This window comes from Rhopalosiphum padi, chromosome 2, assembly GCF_020882245.1.
Source record: "Rhopalosiphum padi isolate XX-2018 chromosome 2, ASM2088224v1, whole genome shotgun sequence".
In the NCBI taxonomy this organism is placed as follows: domain Eukaryota; kingdom Metazoa; phylum Arthropoda; class Insecta; order Hemiptera; family Aphididae; genus Rhopalosiphum; species Rhopalosiphum padi.
In genome coordinates this window covers 56481851-56507215 of record NC_083598.1, presented here as the reverse complement: position 1 = coordinate 56507215, position 25365 = coordinate 56481851, and the positions used below count along the sequence as shown (strand labels likewise).

At 29.3% G+C, this 25365-nt stretch overlaps 1 protein-coding gene across 2 annotated transcripts in view; it reads left to right on the top strand.

The window, feature by feature from the left end:
- The window catches only part of LOC132919155 (uncharacterized), a 33160-nt gene extending 8400 nt beyond the window's left edge, over window positions 1–24760 (top strand). For both annotated transcript variants that reach the window (XM_060980503.1, XM_060980502.1), the window contains 3 exons: window positions 8978–9197; window positions 22129–22883; window positions 24241–24760. In XM_060980503.1, coding sequence (XP_060836486.1) covers window positions 8978–9197; window positions 22129–22883; window positions 24241–24618 — 1353 coding nt within the window. In that variant the 3' untranslated portion in view covers window positions 24619–24760. The remainder of the gene's footprint in view (window positions 1–8977; window positions 9198–22128; window positions 22884–24240) is intronic.
- The last annotated feature ends 605 nt before the right edge of the window (window positions 24761–25365 follow it).

Below are 25365 nucleotides of genomic sequence, written 5' to 3'. Positions count from 1 at the left end.
ACGATGAAAGTACTAATTTTACAGTAATATGTGTGTATTTTTTGATTATTTAAATTATTTAAATTTTTTATGTATCAGTTTTTACATTTTTGAGCAGTCAATATTTTAATATTCAACATTGAGAGTAGTTTTTAGTAGCAATTCGGATCTAATTAGTAGATACTTTGGGTGGTAAAAAGTAAATGAGCTGGAGATTTTTTAATGCTCAATTCATTTAATGGGATGAACAAACATTTATAGATGAACGGAAATTTTATTTACGCAAAACAAGTTTTTGGTTAAATTGATTTTGTTTTTTTGTAATTTTCAAATAAATAACCATTGAGACTTGATATTTTTACAATATATGACGTTTATATTAGTATCTCATTGACATCATGAAAATTTTTTTAAAGTATTTTGGCTTTTTTGTGCGTTTTATTGACAGCATTTAAAATTTATAATTTTTTTAGGTTCTTGTCGATTTATGTGTAATCAAATTTTCGTTTGTAAATCGAAATATTGAAGATTTAATGCACATGTTTAATGCACAAAGTGAAGTATATTATACAAATAACGAATAAGTATACGGGGGAAATTTTTATATAAGCGATTGAAAATAACACTTCAGAGTTTAAAGCATTGGCAATATTGTGCAAGATAATGTCTTCGACAAAAAAAATGCATTTTTATTCAACGCCGCGGCTGATCGGGTGACGAACGTAAATATAATAATTATTATTAATTTTGTATATATTATATATGTTAAACCACTTTGGACTCGTAGAAAACGTTTACGCAAATAAGTATACTATAAGCCGTGTAAAACACGTGAAAAATTGCTTTAGGTGAAATAGGTTTTGCTTTTATACAGATGTATACGATGTAGCACAAATTTACAATACAACAACATTTTGTACCCGTGTATTATTATTATTATTTCCATCTCGAGATTATACACCGACACGATTTTGAGAGCCGCTCTTCTTTATTCGGCCACGCGTACTGCACACATCCGTACACACGACACACGAATATATCTCGTTGATGTACGCAATGCACACGATAGGTACATACCTACATATTATTATATTGTCTATATTCTATTATTGTATTTATGGTTCCACGCGTACTGTATATATATAATAATAATGATATCTAGGTGTACGTAGATTGTATTGTAGCATCCGCTTCCGAGACTGCAATCATCGTTTCTGTGCGCGGCTATTGTGACGGACGTTTGGTATAGGAAAATATATCGGAACGAAACCGATGTAGTAGGTATATATTATATTAAATTGTAAACCCGGTAGCTGGTACATAATAGTACACTGCTGCTGTAGCGTTAAGAGACACGCGTATTATAAACATTATTAATGCGTACGTGATTCAAGCGAGTATATAATATATATATATTTGAATACTATATGATAGTATTATAATATTAATTATATTATTATTCTATACGCGCGTACACTAAATGGTCGGGTATTTATTTCGGTTTGTCTGCATGTGGTCTAGTATAATCGATGTCATATTATGACAATAATATAATATACTCTCATTATAATATATTATTTTATACTTTGAGTCGACTGAATAAAGTTCGATAGTTTCGAGGAAAACAAGAACGCGTCATTATATATCCACAGCGGGCATATAATCACGATACATATGATATGATATTCTATACATTTATGTATTTATTGTGTACCGCAAAAAGATAACATAATATCGACAGAGAATAAGAAATACGAATACAATTTCATTATTCTAATCGTCATTCTAACTCCGATTGAAATAGAAAGTCGAACGAAATTTATTAAAATTAATAAGTACATAATATTATGGTACATCTACGTATAAAACGACCTTACTATTGTATATTTAAAATTGTATTGTGTTATACACGCGCGTACAGCGTGTACCTAATACCTATGTATAACATAATGTTGGTTTTATAATATTGTTTCGACCCATACGTCTTGCGCTGTCTTCCGAAAATAATAATAACGATTGTTATTTATTCGTACACGACATTGATTTCATATATTGGCTTTCTATATCTACGAATTACGATACTACTAAGCGTGTTTGGCGTATTTGGAACTTTTTCATGTGAGCAGATGTTATACTTAAAAAGATATTCGAGTAATTATATTTTATTACACGGCTGCCAATGTAGTGTTATTTGAGAACAAGAATTAAGCACACCAATGAAAGTTCGTGATCTTAATATTAAAACATGTTACGTTGAGTTTGAGGATATTGTAGTACAGACAAGTGGATTGGGTTTAATGTTTCTAAATTTGAATAAAACGTATGGTGTGTATCTGTTGTCCCCTTTTAGTTACTACTCGTAGTTCTTTATTATTTGTTATAAATTAGGATGTACTTCTGAACAATTATTTAATTCACTTTTTTATACATATTTAGTACATATAATATAATATACATATTAGTATAAAATAACAGTATTATTTATATTTAGATATGGTACCTATAACTAAAGCATAAAATGGCCATGAGTTTCTTAAAAACGACTGTTTGCATAAAATTACATTTTAAGTATTATATTATGATAAATTTAGCATTTAATATTTTTTTTAAACGTAGTAAAAGAAAAGCTTATTAATGTAATATTAAACATTTCTGGTGACTTTCTGTTATAAAATTATTATGGAGTACAGAAACTGTGTACAAAATACATAATGTTATGTATTACTTAATTTGTCGTTGATTTCTTGTAAGTGCTGTGGGAATTTTTTTATTAATATAAATAATATAATAATAAAAAATCGTACCATATTATAAACAGTGACAGTGGATATTGAATAGTTACCAATTAATAACGAGCCTAGACAACTAGTATTTTCACGCTTATCGTTGGCCATTATATTTAGTAGCAATATAATATTATTTTAATGAAAAATAGACAAGCGCCAAAATACCAAACTCCATTGTTTGAATAAACGTATACGGTATTAAATTTCATCATATTAAACGCTATGAAGGTATACATATCGCACATACTATAGACTCTACAGTGATGTAATTATGAATTTGTTCTGGGCTTAGATATTAGGAGATATATGATGTATAGGTACCATATCTACCACATGGTGGAAAAAATTATCTAGAAATATTGTGAAAATAAAAATGTATGAAAAATAGAATTTAAGATTAAATTTGTTTGAGGAATAGAAAATTTAGTTTAGATTACTATCATAATAAGAATTAGACAATATCAAAAGAACATTTTTCTTCGTAACACAATACAATAAAAAAAATGTAAATACATCAATATTTAAATATTATAAGTGGATACGAACTATAGATACTTTGTTTTCCTTGTCTGTTTCACGCTTTACGCAGCATGGATTCACGTTCCGAATGACTCACGACTGTGACTAGCATTTATTTTAGCGTACAGACAGTATTTACATATTTCATATAGCATTAGCTAATTAAATATACATAATATATTAACTCTGAACTTATTTAAGTATCCTAATTAGTATGTCAGTATTTTTTTGTATTTTTATATCACTTTATCATTAATTAAATATTTGTAAAAGTTATCTGATTTTATTCTAACTTTTATCATGAGTATTTTTTTTTAATCATAGTGAAGTAATGTTATAGAATAATCAGAGAATACTTAAGCATTTTTGAATCCTCATAACATTTATTTTAATTTAGTTATTTGTTTTAATTTTGTCCACAAAAATTTACCAAGATAATGAATGCATTAAATGTTTAAAAAAAAATCACACTGTTGAACGTGAATACAGAACATATTAAAAACTAAAAAGATATATATTTGATATAATTTTGAAGGAATAGTAAAAATTTCAAATAAGTCATAAAAGATTTTAAATGAGTGATTTAGACATTTAAAATATGTAATGTGTATGAATTTTATATTAAATTGACAAACAAATTAAACAAATACAAAATCAAACAATAATATTTTAATTTTTAATTTCGGTAAACCAAAAAAACTAGGTATAAATTATAGCAATGCTGTTGCTACTCAGTTGATTAAAAAAATTTTAAAAATATTGATTAAATAATAATAAGAATAAAAATAAGTGAATAAAAAAATATATAAAATATTTTATTACGATTCTTATGTAAGCCAACTTACAATGTCTACAAAATATAATAATATATTTTTAGACGTTCAGCAATAGTCAGAATATTATACATTTATAATACTTGTATTGTATTGGCTATATTATGTACTATAGTGTAAATACGTTAGTTTTCTCTTTCGTTTGTTTTGTAGAAATTATTTCATATCGCACGTTACCACGTAAATATACAGTTTATATTAATAATAATAGGTGCCTAATAATAATAATAATAATAACAGTAATAATCAGCGAAATTTGTCGTACCGTTTTTCGTGTGGAGAAAAATACATAATATATTATAAACACACATACACAGACGTGTATGAATTATAAAATATAAAATATGATCTAAATTACTTTCACTAGTATTCAAACTATCTACCTACGTAAAAATGTCTATTATCTTATGGGAGGGGTGTAATAAGCGTAAGAAGACAGAAGATGATGTTAAAATATTAATTATTATTATACGAGTAAAAATTCCACTGTTAATAATTATAATTTATAATACAATTTTTTTTTAAGTTGAATAGGACTGGTGTAAAGACTGTACTAGTTATAACATACAAATACTATAGAAAACACATTTGTTTTATTTAAAAATTATAAGGAAAAAATAAAAATTGTAATTTTTTTCAAATGGCATTATCATCATTAAATCATTGATCATAAAATTAATTAGTTTTGAATTTATTTTGAATATTTTTAAATGTACAGTATAATATGTCAAATCCACATTGCATTATTATCTGTTTCCTGAGATGGACAATTTTGCATCCAATTATCGAAATGGAACTGCGGTTAGTCTACTGGGCGTATTTGCACAATAATATTATTGGTAACATTTTACCAAATGGATACTTAAACTTATTCAGTTCTTTGGATATTTCTATAGTAATGCAGAGAGAACAATACTTATTAAAATCTATAGAAAATAAAAAACGAATTTCATTATTCACAATAATAATAATAATTTAGTTTGTTTATTATTATTACTAAAAACCCATACATTTTTATTTTTTACTATTATTAATTTAAATATTATGCATATTATTATCATTATTTTCCTTTTATACAATTTTAAAACAATAATTTAATTAAAATACTTTGAAAGGCTGAATAAACTAAAGAGTGAAATTTAGTGTGAAGTTTAACGGCGTATACAACAATAAGGATGTGTATTTTTTTTTAGGTTTTACAGTATATTTAATGATAATGGTAATAGAAAATATTTTGAACCTATAAACTTGAATTCCTTTGGATTTTATTATTCACATGTACAACAAGACAAACAAATTTCATCCATTCTTTTTGATTTAAAAATTAAGTGACATATTTTTTTAAATAACTCTGACGTATTACATGCTTTTATCTTAAAATTGCCAGACTGAGAACAAATTATTGTTTCAACAAATCATATGAAATAATCACATGGAAATTTGTTAAGAGGTAGACTATTAAAATTTTATGAATATATACATGTTTCAGTCGTGCATTAACTCACTCTAAATAATTAAATTTTTAGTATAAAACAATAATTCTATATGTCAAAGTTATTAAAAAAAAATAGTTCAATTCGAATATAAACTGGAAATGGAGAGGGAAGTATAATTATAAATATTTTTTTGTTACGCATAATACACTAAGAGAAAAGGTTAAAAATTTTACTTTTTCAAAAACTAGTGTAATAATTAGTTAAAATAAAAAACAATTAATCAACTTTAAGGTCATGCGTTTTGCATAATTACTTTTATCATTGATCACACTGCAATATATTAAAATTAGATAATTATATAACAAACTAATATTATTATTATTATTTTTTATATATAATATTATATACTCGCAAGTGTATATTCTGAGATATATTAAAAAAAAATTCTTGAAGGTACTAAAGTTTTGAAGCTTTCGTTTTAAAATGTCGACGGTGAGGTACCCGGGGCTACAAATTTTATTTTTATTTTACTTTTATACAAATAACTATAATGTATTTGTTCATAAAATATGTACTAATTTTTAGTGATTTGCAACAAATATAAAATATACAGATTATAGATGTTAGGTATATTTAAAATGATTAGTCAATAATATTATTTCTATCGTAGAAGTAGTGATATTATTTTAAATCAAAGTCAAAAATTTCGTGTTATTGAACTTCCGTTTGAATATCACGATTTAAAGTCAAGATTTTCTAACGAGTTAAATAACAGATTAATTACACTTTTGTCGACATTTGATATCATACATGTTATATATTATGTAGGGCAAATGTCATCAACTATATATTATTATGAATAACAAATTGTTATAAGTTTTCAAAATATATGTATGGAAACTCACACTTCACTGTCAACGTGGACATGCGATAAGAAGACAGATTGCGAATAGGTACGTAGTGTTGGGCTAATACAACGAACAATCCGTATAATATACACAGGTACGATATATTATATGATTTATATGTATATATATATATATATATGACATACGTTGAGCGAGGTGTTATTAAGAGGCAGAGAATTGAGTTGATTGGTCACCGAATGATAATATATTATAAATTATAATAATAATAGTCGTACACCTGGCTCTCTATTAAACCCTATCGCCGAGGCTGGCGCGAGTGTTTAACGTATACGTATACACATACATTTAAACGGATATAAAACCGTTCGAATTGATTACAAGTTGTCAGCTTCTATTTATGTTTGTACGTCGTCGTGACATTGTGGCATGCAAAAAAAAACTGTTAATTGAATTGGATACGAACGGGTGCTTTGAACGGATCTATACATACATGAATATATATATTATGTAGTTGGTTTATATTTAATATTATTATCATTAGAGAAGAACCGGATGCGGACAATGGGTGCGGAGATCGCAATGAAAAGTCCATCGTGGTCTGTAAATTATATTATATCCATATAATATAATGTGTGTATTCTACACGTTGTTATAGATATAGTTAATTATTAATTGGGGCTATACCGTACTGATGTGTGTATGTGTGTGTGTGTGTGTGAAAATATCATTGAGTACCACTTTCTATTTTTTCCGTCGTCGTCTCATCTTCGTCGGTTTTCCTGCTCTTCGTTTATTCCGTCTGTGACAGATGGCACAATGATAAAAATGGACAATATCGCACGTAAAAATTCATTTGTCAAACCCGACACACTGCTGGGGGACTCTCACTGTAAACTATAGAAACTTGGTCGGTCGGTCAGCCAATCGGTCAGACGAAGACGACAAACGAAATGGAATGTAAAATATGACATCTATTATAAAATAACACGATGGTGTTACTGGGTGATTTCCATTTTTATATTCTTCCGCCACTGGCACGATATTATATTACTATTGAGATCGATTTTTTTTTTACAAGGACGTAAATTTCATCTTATACTTCGTATTTTTATAGTGTCGTTGCTAATCGAATTTATTCTGTACGAACGGCCACGGCCTCTATACTCTGGTCCGTGTTTTGTGTTTTGCGTATACTATTTCTCGTTGTGAAAATTCAGTCTCATTTGAAATTCTATTATAATTTATAAACTGAGTATAACAGTAAGTTAAAAACTACAATGTGTAATGTACGAGAATGAGTTATGTGTTAGCCTTTGATTCAAGATTAAATAATAAACTAATGTGTTAAAGTTTAGTATACTCTGTTCTTAATGTTTAAGAGTACTTTTATATACCTACTAATGTTGAATAATGTTATAATTTCGTAATGACCACGAAGTTAGGTTAGGTTAATGTTATACTAATTTAATAATTATGAAAATTCGTTTTTGTGAAAGCGTCAGACCAATAGATCAATCTTTTAGGCGTAATTCATTTCTGTGGTAAACATAATTCGATAATGATATCTTAAATGAAATTGCTAAACGAATATTTCAGTTACACATAAACATATAGATAGATGATAGAGATTCATTATGTTCTAAATGTATGATATTATGTATAAATGTCAAATACCGTAAAATTCCTCATCATGTATAATTAAAAAATTTTGCTCTAAATTATTGCTGCCATCATAATTTGTTATAATATTAAATTATTAATTATTATTTGTATTATTATATTGTTTTAACATTTTTTTTTATCATACATATGTTTTAATTAAATTAATTATGACTACAATATTAAAATTTAATTTTTATATTAATTTTTAATTATTAACATGTCTACATATCATCAGAAAATACTTTCATCATAATCATTTTTGTTTTAAACGAGAATAGAATATCAGTAAAATATAATTATGCCATAATATTTTCGTTTTTTTTTTTAAAAATAATATTTAAAAAACGTTAAAAGTAATATGTACACAAAAAATTGTATTTATTTGTTTGAAAATATGTTCAAGGGAACGAAGATAGTCATTATTGGATGTAAGGTAATATTAATGATCTCACAAAATTATCAACCGGTTCTCTGGGTCAAAGTAGTCAAATAAAACGTTTTCACCGGCCAATAACGCGCTGAATAGGTTTTACCAAAAAATAAATGTGAATATCTTATGGCTAGTTTAGGTATACACTATATAGTATATAACTATAGTTATTACTTTTATATTCTGATGTATGCCTGTATTTATTATAAAAGCTGTCAAACAGACGAAAACGACTCAAAAATCGATATTTAAACTAATAGCACTGTCAGTTTAATATGTACGTATATTGTATATACTAAAAATGAACAAGATTTAGAAAACTTATAAAATATGCTTAAAAATAAAATTGAACGTGCACACTAATTTAATGACGACGTGTTTTCGCCGTTTAGCACGGCGTGGGCGTTTCGACATGTTTTTTGACGGTTGTTAAAGTCTCTTCTCATGAATTTTTATTACACAGGTACTGGCCGCAGTGATAGTGGCTGGCGTGCAGTGTTCCAATCACGAGGCCGAAAAACGGGTCATGCACAACAACAATGACAGTACTATGCGGATAAAAGCGCAGTCTCGGATATCCATGTCAAAAGGCAATGGATACGGTGCTCGGGTCCAGATCCGCGAAGATCATCATGGGCGGAAGCACGCGCACGCAATGGCCATTTGTGATTGTAACGGACAGGGTGAGTACAAACTGGGTGTGGTGAAGTCTAGACTCTAGACTGTATAGGGTGATCGCACATTTGAAAAATAAAAATCAGTACGTTTAATTGATACATATATGCTTCGATGCTTGCTTAAACCGGTTAGAAATGGCCATTTGGAGTAAATATTTTATGCGAATTGTAATATTATCCGTGCTAATAAGTCATCCATGCTCCGAGCCGTTGGAGAGAACGAATTTTTCTAAACACAAGAAACATTCTTCGTGTTTACTGCTATAGTAATAAATCATTATTGAAATATTTGTCAGAGAATATTAGTTATTAGTTTTGACTTAATTAATCACGTAAACTGTCCAATTATTTTCGAGTTCTCAATAAAACAAACAAAATTCATTGTATGACAAATTAGTTCAGAAATTAATATTTTTTATACGGGATCAGTTATACTGATTTTCGAGTTCAAGTATAAAGAATATTATTAGTACTGTATAATATTATTATCAACAAGAAACGAGAAAGTAATGTTTGTTTAAGTTTAATTTTCAATAAAAGCGAAGAAAATATTAATACTATTCGTATATTATTAAGAGTTACTCAAATTTAATTACATTTTTTTGATTATTTTTTCTATTTATTGATAATTTTCGATATTTTGTGTAACTATCGTACATTGTTTGCTACCATCAGGAGTCAGAACTCAATATTGTTTTGAAACGTTTAACTTTTATTCTGGTTTCTGGTTGAACATTTGAAATTATATAATATGTATATTTATGTTATATATCATAAGCATGTTAAACATATTCAAATATTTGCTTGATAATATTATTGTACGAATAAAGGCAGTCATCGGCCCGTGCGCGTTGTCAGTTAATATTGTTAATAAGATGACGCGTTCAGACTGCTGGAGTAGGTATTAATACATTGCGGTTTCGTAAAACTTTATACAGTGCTATTCTAGAGTCACTAAATGGATTGTTTATCAACGTACAAATTATATATATCGAATTACTCATTTACATAAATAGATATTAAAACATATTATATATATATACATATTATATTATTACATTCACCTATACGCTTTGATACTGCGAGTATTATATTATTATACTAACAAATTATTATAATTTATAATAAATTATATTATTATTCCTGTATAAAGGACGTGTACAGTGAAAGTTTGGGTTTATCGATATTGGTGGTAAAATATGACGTGCATTCAGTAAACCTACCAAGAATACGGATTATAATGATCTGCACGAACGTTATTCGTTTGAATATTTTGAGACAAGACTTTGACCAACACCCGCGTAAGATTGTCGCTTCGGGGGACGGATGCGTGTGCGTTGGTGGCAGGAGGGGTGTATTATATTATTATGTAGAGGATTTGACCTGTTTAAAACAGCAAAGCGCTTATCGTCTAGAGGAACTTTGTATTTTTTTTTGCACTACAGTATACTCGTAAATACATAAAATAATGACTATATAGGTGTGTACCATAATTGTATAGTGTGTATGCAAGCGCGTCCACAGAATAAGATCCCATCATCTGCAGGAATAGGATCAAAATTTAAAGGCAAAATTAGCATAAGTATATTTAGATCAGGTATTTTGGTATATCAAAATCGACGTATCTTGATCATATGAATTATAACTTAGGAAACTATACATAATAATGGATATCTTTTATTTTATTGGTAGTAAAGGCCACTTATATTTGCCCTTCATGCGGGGTGCTATGGTACTCTTGAGTATGTACGTATGATGCATGTGTCCGAGTCATATCATCATTGAATGTCATACTATTATTACAGACGAGATTAGCCTAAGAGCCGGCCGGAGTAAATGATATTAAATTATCCAGGTATAAGCAAATATTATATTAACGACAGTGAATTGGACCAGAAATTTGGTGATGATCAAAATACATTCATTCGATTGTGTCGGATTGAATATGTTGAGTAGGTATTCGTTTAACCCAATTGCTTAGGTCTGCACGCGTAAAGCATAATATAATATATATACGTGTAAATCACGATGTGTCATAAAGTGGTGTTGTTTTGATGACTGAATGATTTTTTTTTCTAACAAACATAATACCAAACCGCTAATTCCGACGGACAAACGAGTAAACGGTACAGTGTGGCTATAAATATAAATATTAAATTGTAAATTATGAATACTTGCCTATTATGCGCGTTTTAGCGTCTGTAAAAAAAAAAGTAAGTGCACAGTTCGAACGGATATTTCTGACTGAAAATAATGATCGGATAGATTGCAGATCGACGATAATATATTACATTAACGCCTGTATAATACGTGCGGTGTGCGACGTGTTTGGCGTTAAATGAAAAACGGCTTTGAAACTCGCGTGGGTAACGTCGTATAATACTATAATAGTAGATATACACGGCGGAATTGAATCGCACGAAATACAACGTTGAAATGACAGTTATGATATTAATACGACTATATATAGTACTTATCATAGGTACATACATACACACACACACACACACACACACACACACACACACACACACACACACACACACACACACACACACACACACACACACACACACACATATATATATATATATATATATATATATATTATCAATGTGTTTTTAATATGCACGCAAATATACATTATTATATACTAATCTACAGGTTACAGGTCTGCGGTGCGTATTTAATACACAACTATTAAATATGGCTTGATATTTTAAAAATACATAGACACACGACAAAACGAAGCCAATCGTACTTATATATATATATATGTATAAATGTATAAAGTATGTACTTACATGCTAAATATACTGTTTATATATATATATATATATTAAATTTACAAGTGCGTTTATAATTTATATGACGTATTGATATGCATTATAGTTTTTTTTTGTTACACATTTATCGACCGCCGTCGATTGCTGAATGTATGTAACAAGATAAGCGTTGCAGACTGAAACTAAAAAAAATCAAGTAAATAGTAAGAAAAAAATAGCATAAATGAAAACCATTCGCATAAGCTTCAGGAACGCAAAGTAATGGAGTATAATATGATAATATTATACACATAAAAGACGTTGACGTGTATTCGCGCGCAACAGTAGCTGCTGTGAGGGTCATCATCATAATAATATGTATTATAATAATTTAAACGGAATAATAGGTATTTCTTTTGTTTTTCTTCGAGGCTCTTGGTGTATTCGATTAATTTAATATGATGTAAATACGTTATTGAAACGTTTAAAATAAAAGTTATCCCGTGCACGCCGATGAGAATCATCGTTGCGGTCTGTCAGTCTCTACTCTCTATAGATCCGTCCATAAATTGAACCATGTCGAAAATTTTAAGAAAAAAGAGAAAGAGAATAGTTATCTATATTATTAATTATTGCTTTATCCGATATAAAATATAACGATATGTCTAAAAAAGGAGGATCAAACTTAAATCTAAATTATTAGGTATGAGAACGTCTATTTAATTAAATTATATAGGTATAGAGATAATATTAATAAATTTTAAAATATTGATATCTTATAATAAGGAGAAAATTGTTTTTTATTGGTTTAGTGTATTTATAGTATCTAAATTAAAGATTATATAATGATTTTGATACCAATTTGATAACTGTATGGTCAACTTTTAGAATTTGTAGTTTTAGTTATTAGTTATTAAGTTATAAGACTTTATTTTACAACTATGAAAGGTCACTCTTTTATCGGTTTTATCAAATTATTAAATACTATATTCAATTAATATTTAAGATATCTTAACGATTGAGTTTTTTATGAATATCTAACGAGACGTCTAAAGAACATCTTAATATTATAATATAGCTATAGTAAAACAATGTGAATCGTTCAGAATATTTTTATGACTGCAATGATAAATAATTACATTAAAATTTTAAACGTATTATTACAATTTTTATCGTGTACCGATGTTAACTAAATTATTGTCCAATAGTCGTATTGAATATCTACGAACTCAACTGTTATTATATTTGTCTCTCAATATTGAATTATTATCCTAGAACCGTCAATATTATTTAATCAGGATTTATTGAAAAAAAAATGGTTTCCTTGTACTGTGTAGGTACCTATAACAATTGAGTTTTTTATCTGTATCTAAAAGAAAAAAAATTACTGTTTAGGTAAATATATATATATTTATATTCATTTTGAAAGTATCGGAGGTATAGGTATGTTATAATATAATATTATATGATTTATAAGATTTCGGAAATTGCTGTTATTATAGACGTAGACTTATATTTTTTGTGTTCCGTCCAAATTCTCAATTGGGATTTGACAGAAAAAAATGAGAGTTTACGCGTTTTATACAATTTCGATTTAATGATTGCAATTCTTGAAAAACAATTGACCATTTTGTCGAAACTTGCCTAGAGTTTTTAATTTAGCGAATCGTTTTATTATACAACAATAATATTTTTAACTCGTTTTTAATCCGTATCAATTCATTATTACGTCTTGCAACGTGCTGTAGTTCACGAAATTGTTTTAGATATTATTTTTGTTTTGTACAAAATAATTCTTTTAAGCTTCGTGATAGCCTAAGGTCGTGGTATTTCAAAAAATATAAATAATTATAATACGAATCATTATAAAAACTGAATTTTAAAAGTTCGAATACCTAACTCTCAATATTTACTACGCGTGTTATTGTATATTATACCTGTATATTGTGAATGTAAGTGCATTTAAAAAAAGAATTTATCATATGGAAACACATAATACATGATATTTTACATTATAATATAGTGTACGTATTGTATTATATTCAGCAGATGACCAATTATACCTCATAATAGTATTATCGAGTAACCTATAATAATTTCGTTGGTGTAGCGACAGTACATATATGGCTATATACTATAAACATTATATAGTATATAATATAACATGTATTTATGTCTATATGCGCTATATTATGATTATAAACGAGTAATCAGCTCTTCCGGAACGCAAAACGCGTTTTTAACCTTCTCACGCGGTATAGTGTTTAATCAAAATCATTCTTCCTAATTTTTTTTTTCATAACTGCAGTATACTTACGAAAATATCGTGCCGCAAAATATTATAATATTATAAAGGAGGTACCTATATGGCTATATTATAATGCACGTAGGTCCCACATGCATATATACAGTGTTAATAATTGTATAGTGTGGATATATTTGTAATATAAACGCACTTGATGAAGAGTAAACAGCAACCGATATTTTGTATTTTATATTGGTCTATACAGTTAGCTAATATATGCATAGAAAACGAGAAAAATCGGTATACTATTATATGATATGGTTGTGTATTTACTGAATTGCCCATGTATAGGATGATTCATCAAAGACGCCCGCCTCCTTTTTCTTTAAGAATAGAGTTACTAAAAATCTAATTAAAAATGTCCACTATCAGTGTCTTAAAAACTTATCATAAACAAATGGCATCACCAATGGACAGTACTTTACACTAAATTAAATGAGACAAAACATAACATAGACATCTGGAAATTCTCCTACAAAACACATATTTACAAAATGCTAAATATAATATATCAACATCAAAATAAAATACAACTTTCCCGAAGCAATAGCCAAAATATTTAAAAACTACTCTCAGTTAATCACTAACATCATTCAATTCATCACCACGTCCAGCCTAAAATCAAAATTTTAATAATTATAAAATTAAATTGTATTAAGTAGATCTGTCAATCTGTGTATGAAAAAATAAAAAATGTTGATAGACTAATATTTTCAAATCACCCGGATGTGCCGAATCTCTCGGCCAACTTTTTCGTAAATGTAAAAAATGTATCTAGTATACCTAGTACCTACTTTCAAATTCGGAAGTGCAAAACGATGCAGTTTTCACACTATTATTAATATACGCGTGTATAAATGGTGCTCAGCAAGATCCTGGCTATTTACATTCTCTATAATATATATTTTTCCTAACCTAACCGGATATTTACCGGACTTTTCTCCATTATCAACATCTTCTAAATTATTAATCATATTATGATTTATGTAACTAATATTTTTAATGCTCTAATGGATTTTTCGATACCCGATATATGTATCGATCTACACTTTAGGCTACTGTCAATTTGTTTTATTCACATTTAACAGTTATAGCGCTATTTATTATTTAATTACAATTCGATTAATCATATTTAATAATGCTTTTATTTATTGTTTTACAAGTTTGCACGAACGTCACATTTTTTTCTTTAACCGATGAATGAATTATAAAAAAATATCACGTTTTAGACATATTTGCTTTGAATTATAATTATTTCTATATCTACTACACAACAAATTATCTTGGACAAATTTAATTTGTTTATAGTCTTTTTCATATTTTATTAACCAACCAATACGTAAAAATCTTTATAAATTACAAACATTTGAGAAATATATAAAGAGAGTAGTATCTAAGTATCTTTGAGTAATATATAGAGATTACTTTTATCAATAATATAGAAAATGTAGATACTATTTTGGTTTTATCACTGCAAAAATGATTTATATGTGTACGATTTGAGGGTATTATATTATTACTTTATATATAGTATATGTAGGTACATTTTATTAAAATTATTTTTTTTGGCATCATATGATTTTGTTTCTAAACCTATATAAAACATTTTTACAATTTTAGCGATTTAAGGTTTATTTTTTTAACTATTCCAATCAGTAAATTTGCTTATAATAATATCTAATATAACCCATCAGTAAAAACATTTTAAGTAAATATTTGAAAATACTTCTTTAATTCAATATTAAATATCAATATATACTTTATAATATTGTATTAGACACATATGAATTTAACAAAATTACTTACTGTTACGATTTTTATTATATTTTTTATATTTATTTTATTTTATGAAATTTAACGAACAGCAAAACTTAACCTTACCATTGGGTCTAATTGACCCAAAATACCATAGATCGGAAATCGACCTTATTCGTTGTATAATGGCTAGATCCGTGTGCAGCTATTTTTTACTTTTATTATTTTTCTACTATGTAGGTGTAAAATATGCATATTGGATCTCGGTCGATCATCCCACCTATAGTTGTATCATGCACCGATGCATATAAAATATAAATTATAATAATATATTATGATGTTATGTGGATACAGGATACTAGACACATACTGCATACACGTACTTAACGTTTGAATGAGAGCGCGTAAAATGTTTCAGATCACAGATTATCACGAACATAGTATAGGTAATACAATATTACATTTTTTTCGTTAAATTGTATAGGTATAGGTTAGGTTAGGTTGGCCAAGTATCTACGGGCTGTGGTAAAAAAGTTTTCATAGCGGCTATGAAGCTATATGAAGTATTTGTAGAACTTTTAAATGTGCAAACAATATAGCAAATAGACCGTGGATGCAGACTGCAGATACAGATAAAACTAAGAGTATAATATTGTAGAAATTATAATTAAAATTGACAACAAATCTACAGAGTTTTATACTGTTTATAAATATAACGAAAACGATTCCTATAATTATAGGAGATAGCAGATATACTACGTCATTATTATCTCGCCAACATTAATACTTTATTTACCTATCATAATATGCATGACTATATGCAATATGTATATTTCTCTCTAAAGAGTAGGAATATACATAACATAATTTAAGTCTATAACAACTACAAATATTGCACATTTTCTAAGCGCGTTGTTTTACTATAATTTTATGGAAACAGTATTTTTTTCAATTTTCCATTACAATTTGTGCTTGTTGTTTTACGTGTTCAATGTTCATTGCTCATTTGAATTGATTTGATCTATAAAAATATAATATAATATAATATGTATCATGTACAAGTCTATTTTCATACTTACGACCTATTCTATTAAATTATATATAGGTAGGTAGGGTACCTACTAATCAACCAAATACCTGTTTAATGTTTACAATTATAACCTAATTTATTGAATATAATTAACAGTTGTTATTAGGTACTTTATATTTTATAAAATTTACATAAAATAGTTCAAAAATTAGTTACTTAAAATTACCTAACCTGAATTAAAGCGAACCAGAAAAATAAAAATATAAATTATAACAACGGCAGAAATGCTGAGAATACAGTAATCATTATCTGAAATCATATTTTAAAGTCCGATCTAACCTAACGGAAATAATATTTTTTTAGGACAACAAACACGATTAAACATTCTGTATATTGGACGGTATTTAGGTAGATATATTAGTAGGTCCATTGAAACAATTTAAAACCGCAAAGAAATATTCAGTTTCATTAAAATTCTAATTCTATTTTCATAAAAAAAAATATATATATCAATCGCGACATCGCGTGATTTCGACGACGTTCACGTTGTTGTACTGATACAGTATTAATATTGATATAAAAATAAAAATATTGTATAAAATGTAATCGTGTTTTCAGGCAGTCGGTAAGTTCCCATTTGTAAAACATATACGTGTCGTGTCAGAAAACATTTTCCCTGTCAGATTTTTGAAAGGAACTATTATTGCGCGTATACGACGACACACGGAACTTTATACATAGGTAATGTTATATTTAATAGGTATTTACTTTACTAGTGTAGTATATACTATAAAACCGTCGACAGATGAGAACGGGTAGAGTGTACCTTGTAAGGTCGCAACTTGTAACGGACCCACGGCGGCCTGTCACCTAGTTTATTTATATATGTACCTACATTTATTCTTATGACTTATGAGTTATAACGCATAAATACCGCAAGCGTGTCGCCGCAGTAAACAATACGCGTCCGACGTAGTGAAAAAACAAACAGCGGTCGTAGTGGTTAGTATAGATCGTAGTGGATCGGAGCTATAAAATATAAATATGTGTGATATGTACAGATGGGTACGTACGTATAGTAATTTAACGCGACCGCAAACTACACGTACGCGTAATAAACCGCGAGCACTGGCAGGCAGTCGGCTGCAGTGTACCTATATAATATACGTATAATATTATTACTGTTATTACTATTATTATTTATAGTCGAGGATATACGGTCGAAAACATCGATCGAGCAATATCGCGTTACCGCGGTCGTGGTCGCATCGTAACCGTCGTCAACCTACCCCACCCCACACTACCCACCCACCCAATAACCCACACGCAAAGGCGTATAATATTTACGTGTCACGGGTATGCATGTGCGTGTGTTCTGCTTTCGCAGGTCCAGACCACAGAATGTATAGGACATATACTGACATAGATATATATAAATAGCATGTATGTATTTTATTAATGTATTATACTGTATAGGTACCCACCTATAGCTATGAATGCGCGCTGCACTTGTACGTTTGGCGAAAGTTTGACAACAAAATACGTAAATATTAGTTGGTGACCTTCCACAGAAACGATTTCAAATCGAATTCACATTATATGACTATCTGTTTATTATATATACGTCTGACGGTATACGAGTATAGGTAACAATAAAAAGAAGACGTCACACGCACGCGTCCACTGGGCAAGAACGGCACACATGTATAACAAATTATAACGTCAATGTCACGGTCACGGTTTATTTATTATTTTTTTTTTTTAATTTTCAATTGAGTTTTTTTTTTTTTAATACCTATATTGATCTACAATGAATTTTGGCATTTCACTCTAATCAATATTTGTGCGAATTCGCAATTTTGATTTTTTTATCTTATCAGATAAAGCTTTTGAAATACTTTTTGCCTTTGAAAATTAAACACCACATGAAATAATATGATCTATTATAAAATTGAAAAATCTAATTTTTATAAAAACGGTTTTTTTTTAATTTTAATTTTATTAATTTTTTTTTAGCATAACGATGTTTATTTTTCTTCAAGTACAATTTAAAATACTTAAATTATTTTGTTTCTAAGATTATAAATTGGATTCATGAAATGTAATTGAAGATTTTTCATGTGAAAAAATAAATTAGTTTCCTAGTTAGGTATTATTAAGAATTTAATACTGTTAGTACCAATAAAACCATTCAACAAATAATCAAAAATAATAAATGTAGGTAATTTCAATCAAAAAACTAGTTATTCCGGTGTGTATAAGTAATTACATAAATTATCTAGTAACTAATAAGTAATAAGTAATAAACTAATAACTATACTGGATTTATATTTATACATTTTAAAAAATATTATAAAATCATGAAGTTGTATCATGATATAATGATATCCTACTGACATTTTTTTTAGATTCTGAGCTATATATCATTGAATTTAAATTTAACACACCCATAATAGTGAACTACTCGACTGCTAATAATAACTTGCATATCTTTTTAATTTTAAATATACTAATCAATTCTCAAAATATGAGAAATAATTTTTTATTATGTAATTAGTTATTAATTGACATTACAATTAATAAAATATAAATATAATTTTAATTTTTAATATTCATCATACATATTAGTCAATTTAAATAGTAAAATTCTAAAAGTAAAAATACTACAATTATTTAGGACGTGGTAATGTATTTGATAATATTAAAAACTTGAATTCCGCTTAGTAATACTAATTAATTTTAGATTCTACGCTTGGCGATGAATGTATTGATTTTACAATGATGTGTGTGTTATTTTTTATGAATAGTAGATAAAATTATTTGATTTTTAACTTAAATATTTTTTTTATCAAAAAATTAATCTTGGAAGGTAAAAATTAAAAATTTCCAGTACTTATGTTAATTATTGGAAAAACAAAAATTAGAAAAAATAGATTTTTTACGAAAACCTAATTTTTAAACAAATTGTTTTTGTTATACTTGAAAAATGTATAACCATAGATAAGTACTTGCCATTTTAACTTCATTTTAACTTCATTTTTATTTTATAATTTTCTATTCAAGGTATGATTTTCAAAATATTTTGAGTTATTAAAAAACATTTGAATATATAGATATTTGAGAAGTTCAAATTTGTAGGACAAAATTGGACATTTGAACTGTAATTTTAAAATATTTTTTCCGGGGATTTGAAACTTTTACCTATATTATTGTCGTTTATATATACACAGTGATATTTTCAATACATTAAAATTAATTGATTATAAATATAATATTATATAATAATAATTAAATATTAATATTATGATAAATACAATGTTTTTGTAAAATATTAATTCAACCTACTGTATTACTTTAATATGAAAATAAAAATTACTATAATAACATTAGAATAATCTCATAAAATATATTTAGAAAAATGTAGGCTGACAGACTGTTTTAGCTCAGGGCTGTTTTTCATATTATGCAAATATGTAATGATTTATAATTGAATTCAAATTTAATACACATGATACATTACAGTGACAAACTCAATAAGCGGTTACTATTATTTGCTTGTATTTTTTTTTTTAACAATTTTACAGAACATTTTAAATCTCAAAATGTTGTCAATACAAAGTAAGTACCTATAAACAATATAAACACATTTATGAAAATTATCTAATTTTTCAAAATGCTAAGTATTAAACTATTAAACCATTCAAGTTTAATATTATAAACGTATTTTATAATATAATAATGATTATGATATCTATATCCCACTTAATGTCTCGTTTTCAAAATGCCATATTAATAATAAAAATAAAATTTTAAATATGATATAATAATAATATATACTGTAGTTTTTATAATCATATTGTTTCGTGACTGGTCATTTTTTATTTTATTTTTATTTTATGCTCGTTTCTTAACAATTTTCTTTTTATTTAATAATACGTAATTATATATATTATTTTCGAAGCATACTGTGTGTGGTACTTTATATAGATAATAATACAATAATATATTGTTTTTTTTTTTTTTGCTATCAATCCCAATAACACGTACAGCAGATCGTTTGACGATTCGTTCGACTGCAATTTATAGCAAAAATCGTGTATACTTCATCCGAGATAGGTACGTGTTTGTTTCGATTCGCGGTAGTCTCAAAGTCTTGAATCATGTCATTTGCACTACTGTCTAGTGTCTGTATAGAAAACATTGATTATCCTACGAAAAATGCGATTGAAGTCATGTACATTAACTTTCCTACGGTTTAATTTCATTGCGGTCGGTTACTTCTAGCTAGGTATACCATTCATTGTATTCAATCCGATGAGGTGGATTATTTCGATTTTCACGCTAAACTATAAAAGCTCTAAAACTACAATAATTGTTGTATTTAATGTTTAGAAATCAAACGGAAATAATATTATCGAAAGTATTGCATTTTTAATATTTTTCCTTAAATAATATTATTATTTCTATACTCATTACTCAAATTGTTACTATTGTGTAACGGCTAGGTAGATATATCGCCTAATTGATTTTTATTCTATTTTATAGCATATAGCATATATCGACTACTCCGTCTATTTATATGATTAAGCATGTTGTTTTATTGAGGTATAGGCATGTATAATTACTATCTAATTATAGTACCACTACTACCACTTGGTCATATCGAATGACCTGCCATGTGTACTTATATTGCAGTACATGAATAATTCAGTTTTAAGAACCATAATATTACTGTGTATCTAGTATTGTATATTTGTACGACTACTATTTGCGATTAATTACATTGAATTTATCTTGCCGATTTTAATTGATTATAGTAGCTATACATTATAAATTATACACTTCGTGATAAATCTTGTACTAACTTAGATATTTCTGAATAATTAACAATCTCCTTTGGAAGTGTTTCGTCCAAGTGTAATCGTATCCCAAACAAATAACAATGTAACTTTGACTTCCTAGCAGAGCAAACGATAGAAGTGTACTCTGCACGTACGATGTGATAATAATATCTTTATCATTTGCGATTTTTAAGTTTTAAATTCGCCAAATTATTATACTACGAATTTGTTTTTTCCGCAGGTCCGTGGAGACCGCTGTTCAAACCGTCGCAAATCCTCAAGACCGAATTCCCCGAACACGAAGCGTTCCACGAAGAGGTAGACGCTCAGTACCGGAACTTGGTAGGCGACCACGTGGATAACCACTTGAGATCGCCGCAGACACCGTCGTCCGAACACATATCCACCGAACTCGATAGCGGCGGGTTTAGTGGCGGCGGCATTAGCTACAGCGGCGGAGGTGTCGGCGGCGGTGGTTACGGGGGCGGTGTCAACGTCGGGAACGGCGGCGGCACTGGTGTCGTGGGCGCTGGAATCGCCAAGAAACACAACCACATGATTCACCTGCACCTGATTCCACATATTTACGTGCCGATCATGCACTCGGCTGGTTACTCCGAAGTGAAAAACTATCACACGACTGTCGACGACGGGCCGTCACTGGCGTCGCCGGTCCAGAACTCGGTGGACACGTCGTCGGAGTTCCACGTCGGCGACGTGGCTGCCGCTGGCGGGTCGAGCCAGCCAGGCACTTCTGGTTCCGGTGGTACAGGTGAAAGTCCCGTGTCCGCCACGGCGGGCGTGACCGGTGACCACGACCACGGTAACTTTAACGGACACTCGGGCGAGACGTCGTACTATACGATAACCGACGACACCGTTCAACACCTACACCAGGACTTGCACGATCATTACGGCAACGGGATCGACAATAATCACAATCACGACTACGAGGCCCCGTCCAACTCTGTGCCCGAAGAACCGCATCAATACCAGGTGTGTGATTTTTATGTTTATTTCCGTTAAATTAACTTCGACCCCCTCCCCCCGCCCACTGGTTCGGCTATCGCACTGCATTAACTGCAGTAGTGTAATTCAATTCATAACACAAAACGGGAATCACTGTCGGCCACTATCACGAATCGAGATGAATTCTATTTTCCTTGATTTCTGTTGACAATATCGATTTTACTTTATCATTATTCGATCAGCATTATAATGTAGGTATAGTTATATCATACACGTAGACTATTGCGTGATATAGTATTATGATGTACTAAAATATTATGAGAATTTATATGATTTATGATATTTTCTGCGCGATAGATTCTTTTGAAATAGGTATTACAAGTTATAACTAAAAATTATAGTTATATACAGTTATAGTATAGTTATACTGTCTATAATACATTGGTTTGGTATTTTAAAAGATTTTTCGTCAATTTGAGCTCATCACGATTAAAATTGTCAACGACTTTAACAACGCTTTGAACACTGTTATCTGATTTATTAGACATCGACTTTACTGCGGTACGATAATTGTTATCAAAAACATTTCGGTGGCCGTGTAAGGATAGAATAATGTCATGTCTAATTCTTGAAAAACGATATATTTTACTATCAACTTTTGCTTTACAATTTTCAATAAACAGTATTGTTAAAAATCTAAAGCTAATGGTAAAAGGACGTGGACAATCGCAATCAACTTGTCCGGTTTCTACAGAATGAAAATAAAATATAAATTGTCTTCATTTGTTGGTCGTTTAAATTGAAATAAACGCTGTTTGCTCGACACGCATTACGTTTACGAATACCTATTATAATTAACGTGATAGGATTGTGGGAGGAAGAATAGACTCGGGGGTTCGCATCGATTATTATTTTATACATAAGTGGGTCGATGGAGCTACGTATTTGTGGACGTGTGCAAAAAAAACCGACAGATTTATTTTAGTTAGTTTTCGACAACGTTTTAACAGAAATCAATAAGTATGCCGAACAACACAATATCTTGTGAAATAATACGGCCGTAATAGATATTATGTCGAAAACGATCGAAATTACGTTTAACATGTCTGAAAACTTCGCCAAAGATGTTACCGATGACTCGTGTATAACTCGTTATCGTGTGTCCGTGTCTGCTGTTCACGAACGTAACATGTATTGCCTACATTTACGGGCACCGCGGCGTTTTTATTTACACACTGGTCTTACTAGTACGATAAGACTACCGAAAAACCATAGATTGAATTCGAAAATCTGAGTGGGTGACGACGAAGAAACTGTCGTCGGTATCTCACGACAACCCGCAACCTGCTGCTGTTGTAATAATAAACGGCGTTTTTCGTTTCAGGTACATGAGACCGACGACCTGTCCAAGGACTACAGCAACAAGAACCACGTGACGAGCGCGTCGTCGACGGCTGCGAGCAAACAGGCGGCGCACCACAACCACTATCAGCCGCAGCAGGTGCTCAAGCACAGGAACCCCGCGGTCAAACCAAACCGGAGCAAGCACGGCCGCAAGTTGACCAGCCGACAGGACCTGAAGAACCTGCTGGTGATGCGACCGCCGCCCATCGGACAGACACAGACTTGGAGGTACGTGTACCGGCCCGCGGTGGCCGGGCACCACCAACCGTATTACCAGGGCAAGCAGCCGATTCCGGTGATCAAGACCAGGACGGTACCGCTCATCCTGCACATCCGGCAGAGGTCGGACGACGATTGATGCGGTTTTGTACATACGTGGGCCGCTCTAGCAGTTATTACTTACCGGTTTTTCTGTTGTTGATTTAGTGCGGCAAGTGCGCGCCGGTATTTAACGTTGTAATGTAAACAAAGTGAAAGAACAAAAAAAATCCTATTTTTAACGATTTGCGGCATCGAAACAGCGACGACGGCGCGAGCCTATTTTTGTAAATTATATTATATAATATTTTATCATTATCGTAAGACTTCTTTCGTATTTGAATACAATGTTATTACTATCATAATTATTATTATTAGAAGTAGGTACGCTAATGAAGATAAAAATTGAAATCTATTGTAACAATAATAGTTTTTATGATATTATTACAGTTTCATAAAATAATGATATACTTTTGGTTTTCGTATCGTAAATACACAGCAATATATCATGTAATAATATGTATTATTAGTAATCAATAATATAGTGACGTGATATTACTATTAATTCGAATCGTATGTTAAATTACATTTTTCGTGTATGCAAAACACGTTTTTCCGTAATGTCATTAACATTAACAATAAACAGTTAATTTACATAAAATTTGCAAAAGTAAACTAAAAATTGCATTGTATTGTTACAAGTAATGAATATTTCAAAAACTAGTTTAATAAATCACTTATTAAACGGGGAATGTTTAGCTATAAATCCGAGTACCCGGTGTATCTATACCGCAAAAAATGTAGTAACAACTTATTGGTCCAAATTATTAGACATCGCTCTTAATGT